Source organism: Pteropus medius, unplaced genomic scaffold (genome assembly GCF_902729225.1).
Source record: "Pteropus medius unplaced genomic scaffold, Ma_sr-lr_union100, whole genome shotgun sequence".
NCBI classification, from domain to species: Eukaryota; Metazoa; Chordata; class Mammalia; order Chiroptera; family Pteropodidae; genus Pteropus; species Pteropus medius.
Genome location: NW_024341894.1, coordinates 5,681,654 through 5,697,769, shown reverse-complemented (window position 1 = coordinate 5,697,769; position 16,116 = coordinate 5,681,654). Strand labels below are relative to the sequence as shown.

General features: G+C 48.4%; 2 protein-coding genes across 2 annotated transcripts; both read right to left on the bottom strand.

Annotated features, from left to right (window-relative positions):
- Positions 1-3,589: 3,589 nt before the first annotated feature.
- LOC120598184 (olfactory receptor 13C7-like) lies at positions 3,590-4,546 on the bottom strand. The gene has a single exon (XM_039857048.1). The coding sequence runs from the start codon at positions 4,544-4,546 to the stop codon at positions 3,590-3,592; it is 957 nt and encodes a 318-aa protein (XP_039712982.1).
- Positions 4,547-13,488: 8,942 nt separating this feature from the next.
- LOC120598183 (olfactory receptor 13C7-like) lies at positions 13,489-14,445 on the bottom strand. The gene has a single exon (XM_039857033.1). The coding sequence runs from the start codon at positions 14,443-14,445 to the stop codon at positions 13,489-13,491; it is 957 nt and encodes a 318-aa protein (XP_039712967.1).
- Between the last annotated feature and the right edge of the window lie 1,671 nt (positions 14,446-16,116).

Genomic DNA, 16,116 nt, shown 5'->3' with positions numbered 1-16,116 from the left:
TGTGCTGCCTTTTTTTCTGGGGCCGAGAATGTGAGGAGGGGAGGGCAGGAGGGACTGTAAAGAGGTCAGTAGGGGTGATGGGAGCCCAGCTGGAATGAGCTGTGGGAACTACTGTCTGAGGCTTTTATGTCAGGCTGCAGCAGCTGGGAGCAGAGAATTTGTGTGTGCGTGTGTGTGCGTGATTTAAATCAGTGAGATCTTTGTGGTGACCGCACTCAACGGGGAAGGAAGCTGAAGTCCAGGAACCTGAACTAGCAGGTAGAAATCTCAGATGCACAGGAAGTATCACAAGAAAGCAGCTTCTATTTTGAGCCCCCATTTTCCCAAGCGCCAGAAACAATCTTTCGTCAATTTGGAATTTCTTCTCTTTCTACAAGGGGCACAGCTGAGTTCTGAGGTTCTTATATAATGCAAAGATGTTTGGAGTGTTCTCTCTAGTCACCGTGGTGCTTGTGGCACCCATCCCCTGGGATTCCATCCTTGCACCTGGCCCCCAGTGGTGCATGTAGGCCATCCCAGAGCAGTTTCTTATTCTCATCTGCATAACCCATTTTAGTCTAAGCTTCGGTACCTCTTCTGTGCCACATGCAAAGACCTGTGAGACCTTGGCTACCTAGTCACACCTTGAAACCATTTCTGCTCTGGGGTCCTGCTCTGGATTTTACTTGACTAACAAGTCCCCTCATTTTTGGACCCTTCTGTGCCAATGCTCTCGCTGTGTCCCCATCTTCTCTCATCCTACTCCCTAGTTTAGGGGGACCTTTTGTTAATCTGCAGGTGGGGAAGCCTTAGTTTTACTTACTGGTTAGCTATCTATTCCTGTATCAGAAATATTCCATCACATTAAGATGTATAGATTCAGGTCCCAGGACGCATGAACCCAAATAGCTGGGATTGAGACATAGCAGAATAGAGATGGCGCTGAAGAGGGTGACAGAGGGGGGACAGACCCCACCCAGCTACGTGGGGTTGGAAGGGGCTTTCTGGAAGGTGGTGAGTGAAGATTGAATGAGTTTCATCATGCCAAGATGTTGGGAGAGTGTCCTGTCTGCTCACCACTGTCCACGTTGCATTCCTCTCCTGAGATTTCCAATCTTCCAGCTGGTCCTTAGTAAAACACTTAGAATGCAGTACAGTGCCTAGCCTGGGACACGATGTGTCTACAACGTGGTAGCCGAAGGTCAAGAAGTGTTTGGTGTGAGAGGAACATCAAGGGGAGACACAGAGGAAGGAAAGACATATTTATAGGAGAACGAGGAATAGTTCCGTGTGCCTCTTCCTGGAGAGCATTTGTTGGTGAAGTGGGGGTAGAAGCTAGCAGCCCGTAATGTCAGACGGATAGGCGGAGTGTGGTTTTTATCCTGTGGGAAATGAAGCACTGGAGGGATTTAAGCAGGAGAGTATCGTGATCAGATTGGTGTTTTGTTTTTTTTCAGATTGATGTTTTGATGGCTAGTGCAGAGATGGATTTTGGAGTGTTTGAAGGAGAAAAATGCAGTTACACACTGTTGCAATATTTGAGAGAGATGGGGCAGGCTTAAGGCAGTGTCAGTGGAAAGGAGGGGACTGATTTAAGAGCTGTTAGGAGGTGTATTATGTAGGATGTAATGGCTGATTAGGTGTGTAGGATGGTGGGGGATCAGAGAAAGTCTGTGACTTCCGTGTTTCTGGCTTGGTAACTTGCAGGTGACGGTGCCTTTCCCTGAGATGGTGATACAACTATGGGCAGAATGATAGTTCTGTTTTGGATAGTTTGAATTTGAGGTGCCTGTGGGGTTTCTATGGGGAGAGGGCTGGCAAGAAGACTATGCTGGGCAGAGTAGCTGAACCAGGTCTGGAACCTGGGTCTCGCTGTCCCAAAATGAGTTTCTTGGTTATCTCCTGACTTGTCAGAGTGGTGTGGTGGAGCCCAGGATGCCAACAGCCTCAATGTGCCAGGAATACAGGGTTGTAGCCGGCAGATTCTGTGGTACACTCACTGTGTCTGTCTATACAATGCTCAGTTGAGCACAAGGCTCAATCCCAAGGGTGACAATACGAGGGCTTCAGAGTAACAATTTACTTCAGTAAACCTTCTATAGAGAAAGCTCTGTGGGAGCTACAGAGATGAGCCAGACCTGGCTGAATCCTGCGCTCAAGGAGCTCACATTGTGGTGAAACACCAGGTAGCAAAGCAGAATGGGATAGATGCCCAGTGAAAGTTTCCAACCAAGTGCTGTAGGATGAAAGAAATGAGAACACATTTAACGTGCATCAGGAAAGGATGCGTGAATGAGATGATTTCTAAGCTGGCTTTGAAAAATAGTCCCAGGTCTTAGAAGCGAGTAGCATGAACAATGCATGGTGGACCGGGCAGTACAGATATAACACACTAGGTGTGACCATACGAAGGGGGGTTAATGGAACATCAGGCTGAAGAAGCTGGATTCTGAAGGACTCGAGGACTCAGCTGAAGATTTTGGACTTAATGCTGTGGTAATGGGAGCCATGAAAGATTCTTGATCAGGAGAGGGATGAATCCGTCAGGATTTGACCACAGTGGCAGAACCATTCTGAGTGATACAAGGGATTTGTCATGGCGAAGGGACCTATACAACTGTGGGAGCAGTTGCTTTATCATTCTGAGTCCCTGAGAGGTGAAGTCTATGCAAAGCTGTTACCTCTGCATCTGATGTTGGGCCTGAAGCCACTGTAGATAGCTGGGCTGGTGGGCATGAAGTGGCGGAGGGTAAAGGCGTACTAGCCCCCGGGAGACAAACTAGAACCTGTGTCTGGCTCTCACTGCCTTCAATCTCAGTGACAGTGGTGACCTGCAGGAAAAACTGGTACTCTTTGCCACGGAGTTGCACTAGGCAGAGTTGAAGGAGGTGATCCGGTGGGCCCTGGAGAGCTGCACTGACAGCAAGGTGGGCCAGCAGATCAGCAACAGCACGTGTGGGCTCCCGTGGCATCTGGTGCCCCTTCACTTTTGCTGTCCAAATTTCATGCAAATTTCTCTCATGGTCACCCCTAACCCAGAACCATACAGAGAAGGAAATTCAGGGAGGCACAGTCCATCCTTGTTAGCTTGACCCAGTATGAGCCACCACAAGTGAGAGAGCTAATGAGAGCTTGCCCGGGACAATTAACCTGGCAGCGGCCAGTAAAGGATGGATGGTCAGAGAGAGGGAAGGCAACTGTCTAGTAGCTCTTGGGCTGACGGTAGGATGGTGCGGCATTAATTAGGCTGCTCACAGCTTTCTCAGTCCTCCCACTCCTTCCAAGCACGTGGTAGGTGTTCCGCCCCTCCCCCTGATGTTCGTGGTGGCCAATGCCTTGTGTCGGCCAATGAAATGTAAGTGGAATTAATATGCCATTTCCGAGTGGAAGCTTGAAGAGTCAGTGCAGGTCTTGTTTTCTCTTTTCCTTTTGTCATGGTGACCAGTAATGTTCCAGATGGTAGTTGCTTTATCAACTACCATCAGAAAGAGGGTGGAAGACGATGATGCAGAGCAGACCCCGCCCCGCCAGCCAACCTGTAATGGACCTGTAACTTGGTTTTAAGCCACTGAAACTTTGAAGTCATTACCACAGCATAACCTGGCCAATCCTACCTGAGAGGTAGGGACATTTTCCTGGAGAGCAGATCTCCCCGCAGCAGAGCTCTGGCAGCAGCTTTCACCTCTGCGTTCCTCAGGCTATAGATGATGGGGTTCAGCGAGGGGGTCACGACCCCATAGAACAATGCAATAATCTTATCCAAATCAGAATCCTTGGCTTTGGGCTTGAAGTACATGAAAGAGATAGTTCCATAGAAAATCATCACCACCGTGAGGTGAGCAGAGCAGGTGGAGAAGGCTTTGCGCCCGCCTGCAGCAGAGGGCACTCTAAGGATGGCGTCAAGGATGAAAATGTAGGACAGACAGATGAGCAGGAATGGGGCCAGCGACAGGACAGCCGTGTTCACCGTTATTAGTAGCACAGTGAGAGAGATGTCCCCACAGGCCAGTTTGAGCAGTGCCAAGATCTCACAAAAGAAGTGGTTGATGACATTGTGGCCACAAAAGGGGAGGCTCCAGGTGAGAATGGAAAGCAGCAGTGAGTTTGCAAAGCCTGTCCCCCAGCTTAGCAATGCCATCTGCATGCACATCTGCCCACTCATGAGCTCTGGGTACCTAAGCGGCTGGCAGATAGCCACATAGCGGTCATATGCCATCACGGCCAAGAGCAGGCACTCGGTGCAGCCTAGCGCCAGGGTCAGGTATAACTGCAGGGCACAGCCAGGAAAGGAGATGGTCCTCTGGGCTACTAAGAAGTTGACTAGCATGAGAGGCACGAAGGAGGATGTACCACAGATGTCCATGAAGGAGAGGTTGCTGAGAAAGAAGTACATGGGGCTGTGCAGGCGGGAGTCCAGCACGTTCAGCCCTATGAGGAGGGCATTCCCCAGCACATTCACAGAGTAGATGCCAAGGAAGAGCACAAACAGGACCATCTCTAGGTTACGGTGCCCGCATAGCCCCAGCAGGACATATTCTGTCACAGCTGTCTGATTGCAGCCACCCATCTCATTCTCCCTTCTTTCTCATCTGGAAAACACAGGTATTAGAAAATGCTCTGAATGGTTTAGAAGTCAAGCTACCTGGTTGTGTGACCTGGAGCAGGTCAGCCCTACTTCTGGAATTTAGTTTCACCATCTTCGTAACAAGACAGTTGGATTTGAGGTCTGCTAGCTGGCCCTTTCAGCTTCGTAGTTCTGATGTAACTCAGGGGAGACGAGGCACATTTTAGTCCCTTAGGGTCTTTGCTGTTCTCCCTAGGGTAGACTTTACGGAGAAAATAGAGTAGAGTTCATATCTGTCATGCTCCTTTTTAATCTGAAGTGTTCTTGGCTATAAAAAGGAAGCATCATTTTTAGGTTATGACTTCATGTGGCTGAATTATGTCTATAGTATTTTAGATTCATTCACTGCTGAATATTTTTTGAATGCCTATTCTATGCTGGTATGGTTTAGGTCCTGAGGCTACAGCAATAAGAAAAATAAGTGGACAGAAAAATGCCACACCTATCACAAGGCCTTCCCTTCCCTCAATTAGGGGAGATGAGTTCTGGAAGTCAGGTGGGTGATAGATGATACTCACCTAGTGTTCCTCTGAGCCATATAGGTTTAACATTTCCGCTCTACAGATGTGTAAGCCTGATCTCTGGTCACCACTCCTTAAGGAATCAGACCACTCACTGATTTTTACCTACAAGAATATACATATCCCAATAGAGCCACTGGTCACAAGATTTAACCCTGATCATGAAAGCTATGTGACTCCTTCTTGGCCTCCATTTTGCTTTTTAGGATAAATGATATTGGCAATGAAGTCACACGAGGACGGAAGACCATGTTCTAATCTGGCTGAGATGATGTTAGTTGTTGACCAGCTTTATACAGGGAAGGGTGGGAAGAGGCTGCAGCTTTCTCCCAGGTAGCCTTCATTGCTCTTCTGAGCTGATCACCCTGCCTCCTTGGGAAATGCCAGTATCAGGTATTCACAGGAGGGAGCTGAAATGTCCCAAGCACAGTAGCCTTGTTATGGCTCAGGTGACCTCTGGTCTAAAGGAAAAATAGGAGCTGAATGTGAACTCTTATCATTCAGAAGATGCAATCATGCCTGCCCCTAGCCCCTTCTCTATTGGATTGAGAGGCCAATGTCCTGGGATAGCACTGGAGTCCTGTCTGTTCTTCAGGGATGGATTTTCCCCTCATTCCTCCTCCTTAATGACACATTACGTTTGTAGTAGCCGAAGGGCTCACCATCTCCTGAATAAAACATGTCATTTCCTAGTGCTACATCTTTGCCTAAGAAGGTCCCTTTTATAGGCTTGTCCTCCCTCCCGTAGTGGGGGCGGTCCTGCTCATTCCTCAGATCCCAGCTCTCTCTCTCCTTTATTCTCCCTCCTCCTTCCTCAGAGTTACCTGCTCCCTTCTTGTGCTTCCTTAGCCCTTGGCCATCGCTCTATATTCTTGTATGATGTGCTGTGTACCTGTCTCCTCTGCTACACTTGAGAGCTGGACTCTGTTTCCTTTCTTCCAGCACCTTGTAGAGCGAGTGCTGCCAAGGCTGTCACTCAACAGAAAATCAATGCACGACTCAAAAAACCTAGCTTTGCATTCAGCTTCAGCACTAACTAGGTATGTGATATTAACCAAGTCACCTGGCCACTCTGAGACTCAGTTTTCTTTTAAAAAATGGGGATGTTGTATAGTTCAGATGAGACATACACAAGAAGGTGCTGGTGAGCTGCCCAGCACTAAGGTGTTACTGAGTCTCCAGCTTCAGCCACAAGGCACCTGCTGGGTCTGTGCTCAACATCTCTGGACAAGATCTCCAGCTTCTGTCATGACCGCGGTCCTTCCAGAACCTGTGCTGGTTTCCCTTCCCTCAGTTAAGATCAGCTAGATTTTGCTGTGGTAATACACAACCTCGTGATGTTTGTCGCTTACCATGACAAAGGCTTATTTCTCATACTAAATTTTCTTTGTCGGTTTTCAGGGGGCTCTGTTCCATGTCATCCTCCTGACTGATGGAGTCTCCACTATCTGAGACATCACTAGTCGTTATAGCTGGGCACACACTAGAGCACCTCACACCAGCAGTTAAGTGCTCCGACCCCAGAAGTGACTCCTGTCACCTCCGCGTACAACCTGCGGCCCTTTGTAACCCTACCAGATGGCCAGAAGGAGAACTGGAAATAATGCTGTGTATTTAGGTCTGATGGCAATTCACAATATACTCAGAAAACCACTCTAGCGTCTGTCTTGCAATGTGTCACACTCTATCATCTGCTACTCCATCCCCTCGGAAACATTTCCTCACATCTTTCTCGCAGCTGCCAATGCTGAGGTCTAATAGACCCAGGGTTACCTTGCAAGGTGAATATCATATCAATTTCATTGACTGGTAAATCTAGCATGACAATTTAATACTTATTTTAGGCTTCACAAATAATTTTAAAAAGATACAAGATGAAAGCTTCTGTTGCAATTTTCCTGACATGCCTGGATCTAGGATTCGTGCTTCACTACCACCTTGCTGCATAGCAGAGCAGATGAGTGAGGGCGACGGCATCGGCCTGCCCAGACCCCAAGTCCCCGACCTGCCACTTACTGACGATTTCTGAGCATCAACTTCCTTACCTGTAATGTGGAGATAAGAACAGTATTTCCTTGTGGGTGTTTTTTGGAGGATCCAGTGAGATGATGCATGTAAAGCTCTTAGCACAGCGCTTGGTCTATGATAAGGAATCGATAAGTGGAAGCCTGTATTGGTATCATTGTGTCCTCTTCCCCAGACAAATATTCTGGGTTTTATATGTTTAAAAAAGATTTAATGAGAATAGTCAGTATGCTATGGATTCAACTTGCCTCCTACCTACTGGCCAAATGGGATTAGTGCATGAGGGTAGCTGGAGTGGGATGCCAGGTAAGCTGACCTGAAGCTTGGGAGAGCAGAGCTGGGTAGTGCTGAGTTCCTTACAAGCAGACACACTGCGTTGGGATGGGCCAGAGCCAAGCCCGGAAGACCAGCCTCCCAGTCCCCTGCCACATAGCTTGTCTGCTCCCTGTCTTCAGGGACCTTGTAGTCCCTGCTCAATTTAAAGTTCAAACTATAGCTACACAAGTTTGCAGGTTTTGCAGCTGTGGGCTTCAGAGACCCTAGGTTCCTTGCGCTGCCCAAGGAGGGCCTGGCTGGGGTGGAGTGGGCACAGGAGAGACGCTGAACAGATGATCTAAAGACGGGATCTCACTGCAGTCCAGTGCCTTGGATCTGAGGCTCGGGGCTGTGACTTCCCTGCCCTAGGCCTGGGTGTCCTGGGCTGTGAAAATGAGATGTCTCGCTCCAGGATTGTTGTGAGGATCTAGAATCATGAAAGTTTAAGGAAGTGAATTGCCGGATAGGGTGAGGCCTTGAACACTTCTGAGTGACCATTGAGTCTGGGATTTAGTCAGGTGCATGAGTTTCTGTAGGTTTTTTCTCCTTGCCCTTCCCATTTCCTTCTCTTTCCTTTCCTCCTCCTTTTCTTCACAGTGAAGAATGACAACTTAACATAGTTTAGGGACTAAAAATCAGCCCTGAATAAAGCAGCAGCTGCTGCAAAATTTTCCGTCATACAACAATTTGTCTTTTGGAATTTTTGTCAAGACATCAGGTGACTATTTTTACCACTTATTTTCTAACTGCTCATAGAACAGCGCCCTCTTGCCATTACATTCTAAGCATTTCTCATCATCACTTGCCCTTCAAAAAATAACATTTCATGCCACCCTGGACATGCCTGATCCCGTCTGATCTCAGACGCTAAGCAGGGTCAGGCCAGGTTAGTACTTGGTGGGAGACCACCTAGGAAGGCTGGGTGCTGTAGGCGTAAAAGAAATAAATAAATAAATAAATAAATAAATAAATAAATAAATAACATTTCTGATGGTTACATCACATTCTATCATTGGACAACATGGAATTTATTCAAACATTCTTGTATCATTGAACATTAAGATTTAAAAAAAATTTTTTTTGCTGCTATAAATAATGCCATGATTCATATCCTTATACATAAATCTTTGTGCTTCTAATGATCTTCTTAGAACTATTTCTAGAAATAGAGGTGTTGGGTCAAAGGATCTTGGAGTTTTTAAGTCTCTTGATTTGTACTGCACCTTACTTTGCAGGAAGTTCATATTAATTCACTCCCATCCCCACCAGCAGTATATGACATGACCCATTTCATCGCATCTTAGTTAACAATAGACTTTAAAAAAATTCTTCAGCAGTTTCATGGGTGAAGCATGGTATCTGGTCAGTGGCCTTTCTAAAGGTAAATGTGATCGTAAACCCCAGTACCCACAGGATAAAGTCCAGACTCCCGTGGTGGCATCGAGAACCCAGCAGAATGTCTTGGCTGGGAGGCTTCACTCTGGCTTGGTCAGAGAGGGTGGAGGTGCGAGGAGTGGAATGTGCTTCTCTCCTCTGTGTCTCTGTTCTGACAAACAGAATGTGAAAGAGGGACTGGGAGGGGACCTGAGGGCTCAAGCAAGGGCTGTGCTTACCCGCTTGGAGGCTAAGCCTAATTGTCCCAGTATACAGACGGTGCCACTGAGGCCAGAGCGGGGCATGGAATGAAGATGCTGTGTGAATGCGGATCCATTTCCACTGTAAGTTCACTCAGGAGAAAACTGGGTAGAGGCCGAGTACCAAGAAGGGGTAGCTATAGCTCTCCTAAGGGATGGGGCCAGGAGGGATAAAGCAAGTCTGGAGGGGCCACTGTCAGCAGCATCTGTGCCAGCTGAGAGGGGCTTTGGGCCTGGCCCTTGGCAAACACAAACCCTTCCCAGGGGCAGAGAGCCCTTGCCGGGGTTCTTCCTGGGAGTGTGGGACCCTTTCAGGGATGAGAGACAAGTTGTATTCCTTAAGGACGTGGAGTCTTTCTTAAGGACATGAAACTCTTCCAGGGACCTGGCATACTTCCTGAGGGCCTGGAGTCCTCCTGCATCCATGGAGTCCTTCTTAAGGACTGGAGCCGGTGCAGGGCCACAGAGCCCCCTCAGGACCAAGGAGTCCCTCCTGGGGGCGAGGAGCCCTTCCCAGGGATATGGAGCCCTCCTGAGGACATGGATTCTTCCTGGCAGACAAAGCCCTCCCAGGACAAGGCCTCATTCCTGAGGAAATGGAGTCCATCTTGGTGCAACTGAGTCTCCAGATCTCCCCGGGTGCTCAGCGACTCTGGCCTCAGGCCTCCTTCCTGAGGCAGGATGTGTGCTGCGCTTTGCTGGGAGGGGCATTGCAGGACCGCTGGGGCTGGGACTGGGGCTGCCATCCTGAGTGGATGCAGGTGGAGTCTGGTGTGTCTCCAATGAAGTATTTGCTGGTTCTGTGCTGCCTTTTTTTCTGGGGCCAAGAATGTGAGGAGGGGAGGGCAGGAGGGACTGTAAAGAGGTCAGTAGGGGTGATGGGAGCCCAGCTGGAATGAGCTGTGGGAACTACTGTCTGAGGCTTTTATGTCAGGCCGCAGCAGCTGGGAGCAGAGAATTTGTGTGTGCCTGTGTGTGCGTGATTTAAATCAGTGAGATCTTTGTGGTGACCACACTCAACGGGGAAGGAAGCTGAAGTCCAGGAACCTGAACTAGCAGGTACAAATCTCAGATGCACAGCAAGTATCACAAGAAAGCAACTTCTATTTTGAGCCCCCATTTTCCCAAGCGCCAGAAACAATCTTTCGTCAATTTGGAATTTCTTCTCTTTCCACAAGGGGCACAGCTGAGTTCTGAGGTTCTTATATAATGCAAAGATGTTTGGAGTGTTCTCTCTAGTCACCATGGTGCATGTGGCACCCATCCCCTGGGATTCCATCCTTGCACCTGGCCCCCAGTGGTGCATGTAGGCCATCCCAGAGCAGTTTCTTATTCTCATCTGCATAACCCATTTTAGTCTAAGCTTCGGTACCTCTTCTGTGCCACATGCAAAGACCTGTGAGACCTTGGCTACCTAGTCACACCTTGAAACCATTTCTGCTCTGGGGTCCTGCTCTGGATTTTACTTGACTAACAAGTCCCCTCATTTTTGGACCCTTCTGTGCCAATGCTCTCGCTGTGTCCCCATCTTCTCTCATCCTACTCCCTAGTTTAGGGGGACCTTTTGTTAATCTGCAGGTGGGGAAGCCTTAGTTTTACTTACTGGTTAGCTATCTATTCCTGTATCAGAAATATTCCATCACATTAAGATGTATAGAGTCAAGTCCCAGGACGCATGAACCCAAATAGCTGGGATTGAGACATAGCAGAATAGAGATGGCGCTGAAGAGGGTGACAGAGGGGGGACAGACCCCACCCAGCTACGTGGGGTTGGAAGGGGCTTTCTGGAAGGTGGTGAGTGAAGATTGAATGAGTTTCATCATGCCAAGATGTTGGGAGAGTGTTCTGTCTGCTCACCACTGTCCACGTTGCATTCCTCTCCTGACATTTCCAATCTTCCAGCTGGTCCTTAGTAAAACACTTAGAATGCAGTACAGTGCCTAGCCTGGGACACGATGTGTCTACTACGTGGTAGCCGAAGGTCAAGAAGTGTTTGGCGTGAGAGGAACATCAAGGGGAGACACAGAGGAAGGAAAGACATATTTATAGGAGAACGAGGAATAGTTCCGTGTTCCTCTTCCTGGAGAGCGTTTGTTGGTGAAGTAGGGGTAGAAGCAAGCAGCCGGTAATGTCGGACGGATTGGCGTGGTATGGTTTTTATCCTGTGGGAAATGAAGCAGTGGTGGGATTTAAGCAGGAGAGTATCGTGATCAGATTGGTGTTTTGTTTTTTTTCAGATTGATGTTTTGATGGCTAGTGCAGAGATGGATTTTGGAGTGTTTGAAGGAGAAAGATGCAGTTACACACTGTTGCAATATTTGAGAGAGATGGGGAAGGCTTAAGGCAGTGTCAGTGGAAAGGAGGGGACTGATTTAAGAGCTGTTAGGAGGTGGATTTTGTAGGATGTAATGGCTGATTAGGTGTGTAGGATGGTGGGGGATCAGAGAAAGTCTGTGACTTCCGTGTTTCTGGCTTGGTGACTGGCAGGTGATGGTGCCTTTCCCTGAGATGGTGATACAACTATGGGCAGAATGATGAGTTCTGTTTTGGATAGTTTGAATTTGAGGTGCCTGTGGGGTTTCTCTGGGGAGAGGGCTGGCAAGAAGACTATGCTGGGCAAAGTAGCTGAACCAGGTCTGGAACCTGGGTCTCGCTGTCCCAAAATGAGTTTCTTGGTTATCTCCTGACTTGTCAGAGTGATGTGGTGGAGCCCAGGATGCCAACAGCCTCAGTGTGCCAGGAATACAGGGTTGTAGCCGGCAGATTCTGTGGTATCCTCACTGTGTCTGTCTATACAATGCTCAGTTGAGCACAAGGCTCAATCCCAAGGGTGACAATACTAGGGCTTCAGAGTAACAATTTACTTCAGTAAACCTTCTATAGGGAAAGCTCTGTGGGAGCTGCAGGCATGAGCCAGACCTGGCTGAATCCTGCGCTCAAGGAGCTCACATTGTGGTGAAACACCAGGTAGCAAAGCAGAATGGGATAGATGCCCAGTGAAAGTTTCCAACCAAGTGCTGTAGGATGAAAGAAATGAGAACACATTTAACGTGCATCAGGAAAGGATGCGTGAATGAGATGATTTCTAAGCTGGCTTTGAAAAATAGTCCCAGGTCTTAGAAGCGAGTAGCATGAACAATGCATGGTGGTCCGGGCAGTACAGATATAACAGACTAGGTGTGACCATACGAAGGGGGGTTAATGGAACATCAGGCTGAAGAAGCTGAATTCTGAAGGACTCGAGGACTCAGCTGAAGATTTTGGACTTAATGCTGTGGTAATGGGAGCCATGAAAGGTTCTTGATCAGGAGAGGGATGCATCCGTTAGGATGTGACCACAGTGGCAGAACCACTCTGAGTGATACAAGGGATTTGTCATGGCGAAGGGACCTATACAAGTGTGGGAGCAGTTGCTTTATCATTCTGAGTCCCTGAGAGGTGAAGTCTATGCAAAGCTGTTACCTCTGCGTCTGATGTTGGGCCTGAAGCCACTGTAGATAGCTGGGCTGGTGGGCATGAAGTGGCGGAGGGTAAAGGCGTACTAGCCCCCGGGAGACAAACTGGAACCTGTGTCTGGCTCTCACTGCCTTCAATCTCAGTGACAGTGGTGACCTGCAGGAAAAACTGGTACTCTTTGCCACGGAGTTGCACTGGGCAGAGTTGAAGGAGGTGATCCGGTGGGCCCTGGAGAGCTGCATTGACAGCAAGGTGGGCCAGCAGATCAGCAACAGCATGTGCGTGCTCCGCAGCATCTGCTGCTCCTTCATTTTTGCTGTCCAAATTTCATGCAAATTTCTCTCCTGGTCAACCCTAACCCAGAACCATACAGAGAAGGAAATTCAGGGAGGCACAGTCCATCCTTGTTAGCTTGACCCAGTATGAGCCACCACAAGTGAGAGAGCTAACGAGAGCTTGCCCGGGACAATTAACCTGGCAGTGGCCAGTAAAGGATGGATGGTCAGAGAGAGGGAAGGCAACTGTCTAGTAGCTCTTAGGCTGACAGTAGGATGGTGTGGCATTAATTAGGCTGCTCACAGCTTTCTCAGTCCTCCCACTCCTTCCAGGCACGTGGTAGGTGTTCCGCCCCTCCCCCTGATGTTCGTGGTGGCCAATGCCTTGTGTCGGGCAATGAAATGTAAGTGGAATTAATATACCATTTCCGAGTGGAAGCTTGAAGAGTCAGTGCACGTCTTGTTTTCTCTTTTTCTTTTGTCATGGTGACCAGTAATGTTCCAGATGGTAGTTGCTTTATCAACTACCATCAGAAAGAGGGTGGAAGACGATGATGCAGAGCAGACCCCGCCCCGCCAGCCAACCTGTAATGGACCTGTAACTTGGTTTTAAGCCACTGAAACTTTGAAGTCATTACCACAGCATAACCTGGCCAATCCTACCTGAGAGGTAGGGACATTTTCCTGGAGAGCAGATCTCCCCGCAGCAGAGCTCTGGCAGCAGCTTTCACCTCTGCGTTCCTCAGGCTGTAGATGATGGGGTTCAGCGAGGGGGTCACGACCCCATAGAACAATGCAATAATCTTATCCAAATCAGAATCCTTGGCTTTGGGCTTGAAGTACATGAAAGAGATAGTTCCATAGAAAATCATCACCACCGTGAGGTGAGCAGAGCAGGTGGAGAAGGCTTTGCGCCCGCCTGCAGCAGAGGGCACTCTAAGGATGGCGTCAAGGATGAAAATGTAGGACAGGCAGATGAGCAGGAATGGGGCCAGCGACAGGACAGCCGTGTTCACCGTTATTAGTAGCACAGTGAGAGAGATGTCCCCACAGGCCAGTTTGAGCAGTGCCAAGATCTCACAAAAGAAGTGGTTGATGACATTGTGGCCACAAAAGGGGAGGCTCCAGGTGAGAATGGAAAGCAGCAGTGAGTTTGCAAAGCCTGTCCCCCAGCTTAGCAATGCCATCTGCATGCACGTCTGCCCACTCATGAGCTCTGGGTACCTAAGCGGCTGGCAGATAGCCACATAGCGGTCATATGCCATCACGGCCAAGAGCAGGCACTCGGTGCAGCCTAGCGCCAGGGTCAGGTATAACTGCAGGGCACAGCCAGGAAAGGAGATGGTCCTCTGGGCTACTAAGAAGTTGACTAGCATGAGAGGCACGAAGGAGGATGTACCACAGATGTCCATGAAGGAGAGGTTGCTGAGAAAGAAGTACATGGGGCTGTGCAGGCGGGAGTCCAGCACGTTCAGTCCTATGAGGAGGGCATTCCCCAGCACATTCACAGAGTAGATGCCAAGGAAGAGCACAAACAGGACCATCTCTAGGTTACGGTGCCCGCATAGCCCCAGCAGGACATATTCTGTCACAGCTGTCTGATTGCAGCCACCCATCTCATTCTCCCTTCTTTCTCATCTGGAAAACACAGGTATTAGAAAATGCTCTGAATGGCTTGGAAGTCAAGCTACCTGGTTGTGTGACCTGGAGCAGGTGAGTCCTACTTCTGGAATTTAGTTGCACCATCTTCGTAACAAGACAGTTGGATTTCAGGTCTGCTAGCTGGCCCTTTCAGCTTCGTAGTTCTGATGTAACTCAGGGGAGACGAGGCACATTTTAGTCCCTTAGGGTCTTCGCTGTTCTCCCTAGTTTGAACTTTATGGAGAAAATAGAGTAGAGTTCATATCTGTCATGCTCCTTTTTAATCTGAAGTGTTCTTGGCTATAAAAAGGAAGCATCGTTTTTAGATTATGACTTCATATGGCTGAATTATGTCCATAGTATTTCAGATTCATTCACAGCTGAATATTTTTTGAATGCCTATTCTATGCTAGGTATCGTTTAGGTCCTGAGGCTACAGCAATAAGAAAAATAAGTGGACAGAAAAATGCCACACCTATCACAAGGCCTTCCCTTCCCTCAATTAGGGGAGATGAGTTCTGGAAGTCAGGTGGGTGATAGATGATACTCACCTAGTGTTCCTCTGAGCCATATAGGTTTAACATTTCCGCTCTACAGATGTGTAAGCCTGATCTCTGGTCACCACTCCTTAAGGAATCAGACCACTCACTGATTTTTACCTACAAGAATATACATATCCCAGTAGAGCCACTGGTCACAGGATTTAACCCTGATCATGAAAGCTATGTGACTCCTTCTTGGCCTCCATTTTGCTTTTTAGGATAAATGATATTGGCAATGAAGTCACACGAGGACGGAAGACCATGTTCTAATCTGGCTGAGATGATGTTAGTTGTTGACCAGCTTTATACAGGGAAGGGTGGGAAGAGGCTGCAGCTTTCTCCCAGGTAGGCTTCATTGCTCTTCTGAGCTGATCACTCTGCCTCCTTGGGAAATGCCAGTATCAGGTATTCACAAGAGGGAGCTGAAATGTCCCCACAGCACAGTAGTCTTGTTAGACAGGAAAGCTGTCTGATGGCTCAGGTGACCTCTGGTCTAAAGGAAAAATAGGAGCTGAATGTGAACTCTTATTATTCAGAAGATGCAATCATGCCTGCCCCTAGCCCCTTCTCTATTGGATTGAGAGGCCAATGTCCTGGGATAGCACTGGAGTCCTGGAGTCCCGTTCTTGTACGATGTGCTGTGTACCTGTCTCCTCTGCTACACTTGAGAGCTGGACTCTGTTTCCTTTCTTCCAGCACCTTGTAGAGCGAGTGCTGCCAAGGCTGTCTCTCAACAGAAAATCAATGCACGACTCTGTTCTTCAGGGATGGATTTTCCCCTCATTCCTCCTCCTTAATGACACATTACGTTTGTAGTAGCCGAAGGGCTCACCATCTCCTGAATAAAACATGTCATTTCCTAGTGCTACATCTTTGCCTAAGAAGGTCCCTTTTATAGGCTTGTCCTCCCTCCCGTAGTGGGGGCGGTCCTGCTCATTCCTCAGATCCCAGCTCTCTCTCTCCTTTATTCTCCCTCCTCCTTCCTCAGAGTTACCTGCTCCCTTCTTGTGCTTCCTTAGCCCTTGGCCATTGCTCTATATTCTTGTACGATGTGCTGTGTACCTGTCTCCTCTGCTACACTTGAGAGCTGGACTCTGTTTCCTT

What these genes read in the sequence shown, in the direction of transcription:
- LOC120598183 (XM_039857033.1), bottom strand. Translation starts at nt 14,445, where the DNA reads ATGGGTGGCTGCAATCAGACAGCTGTGACAGAATATGTCCTGCTGGGG.
- LOC120598184 (XM_039857048.1), bottom strand. Translation starts at nt 4,546, where the DNA reads ATGGGTGGCTGCAATCAGACAGCTGTGACAGAATATGTCCTGCTGGGG.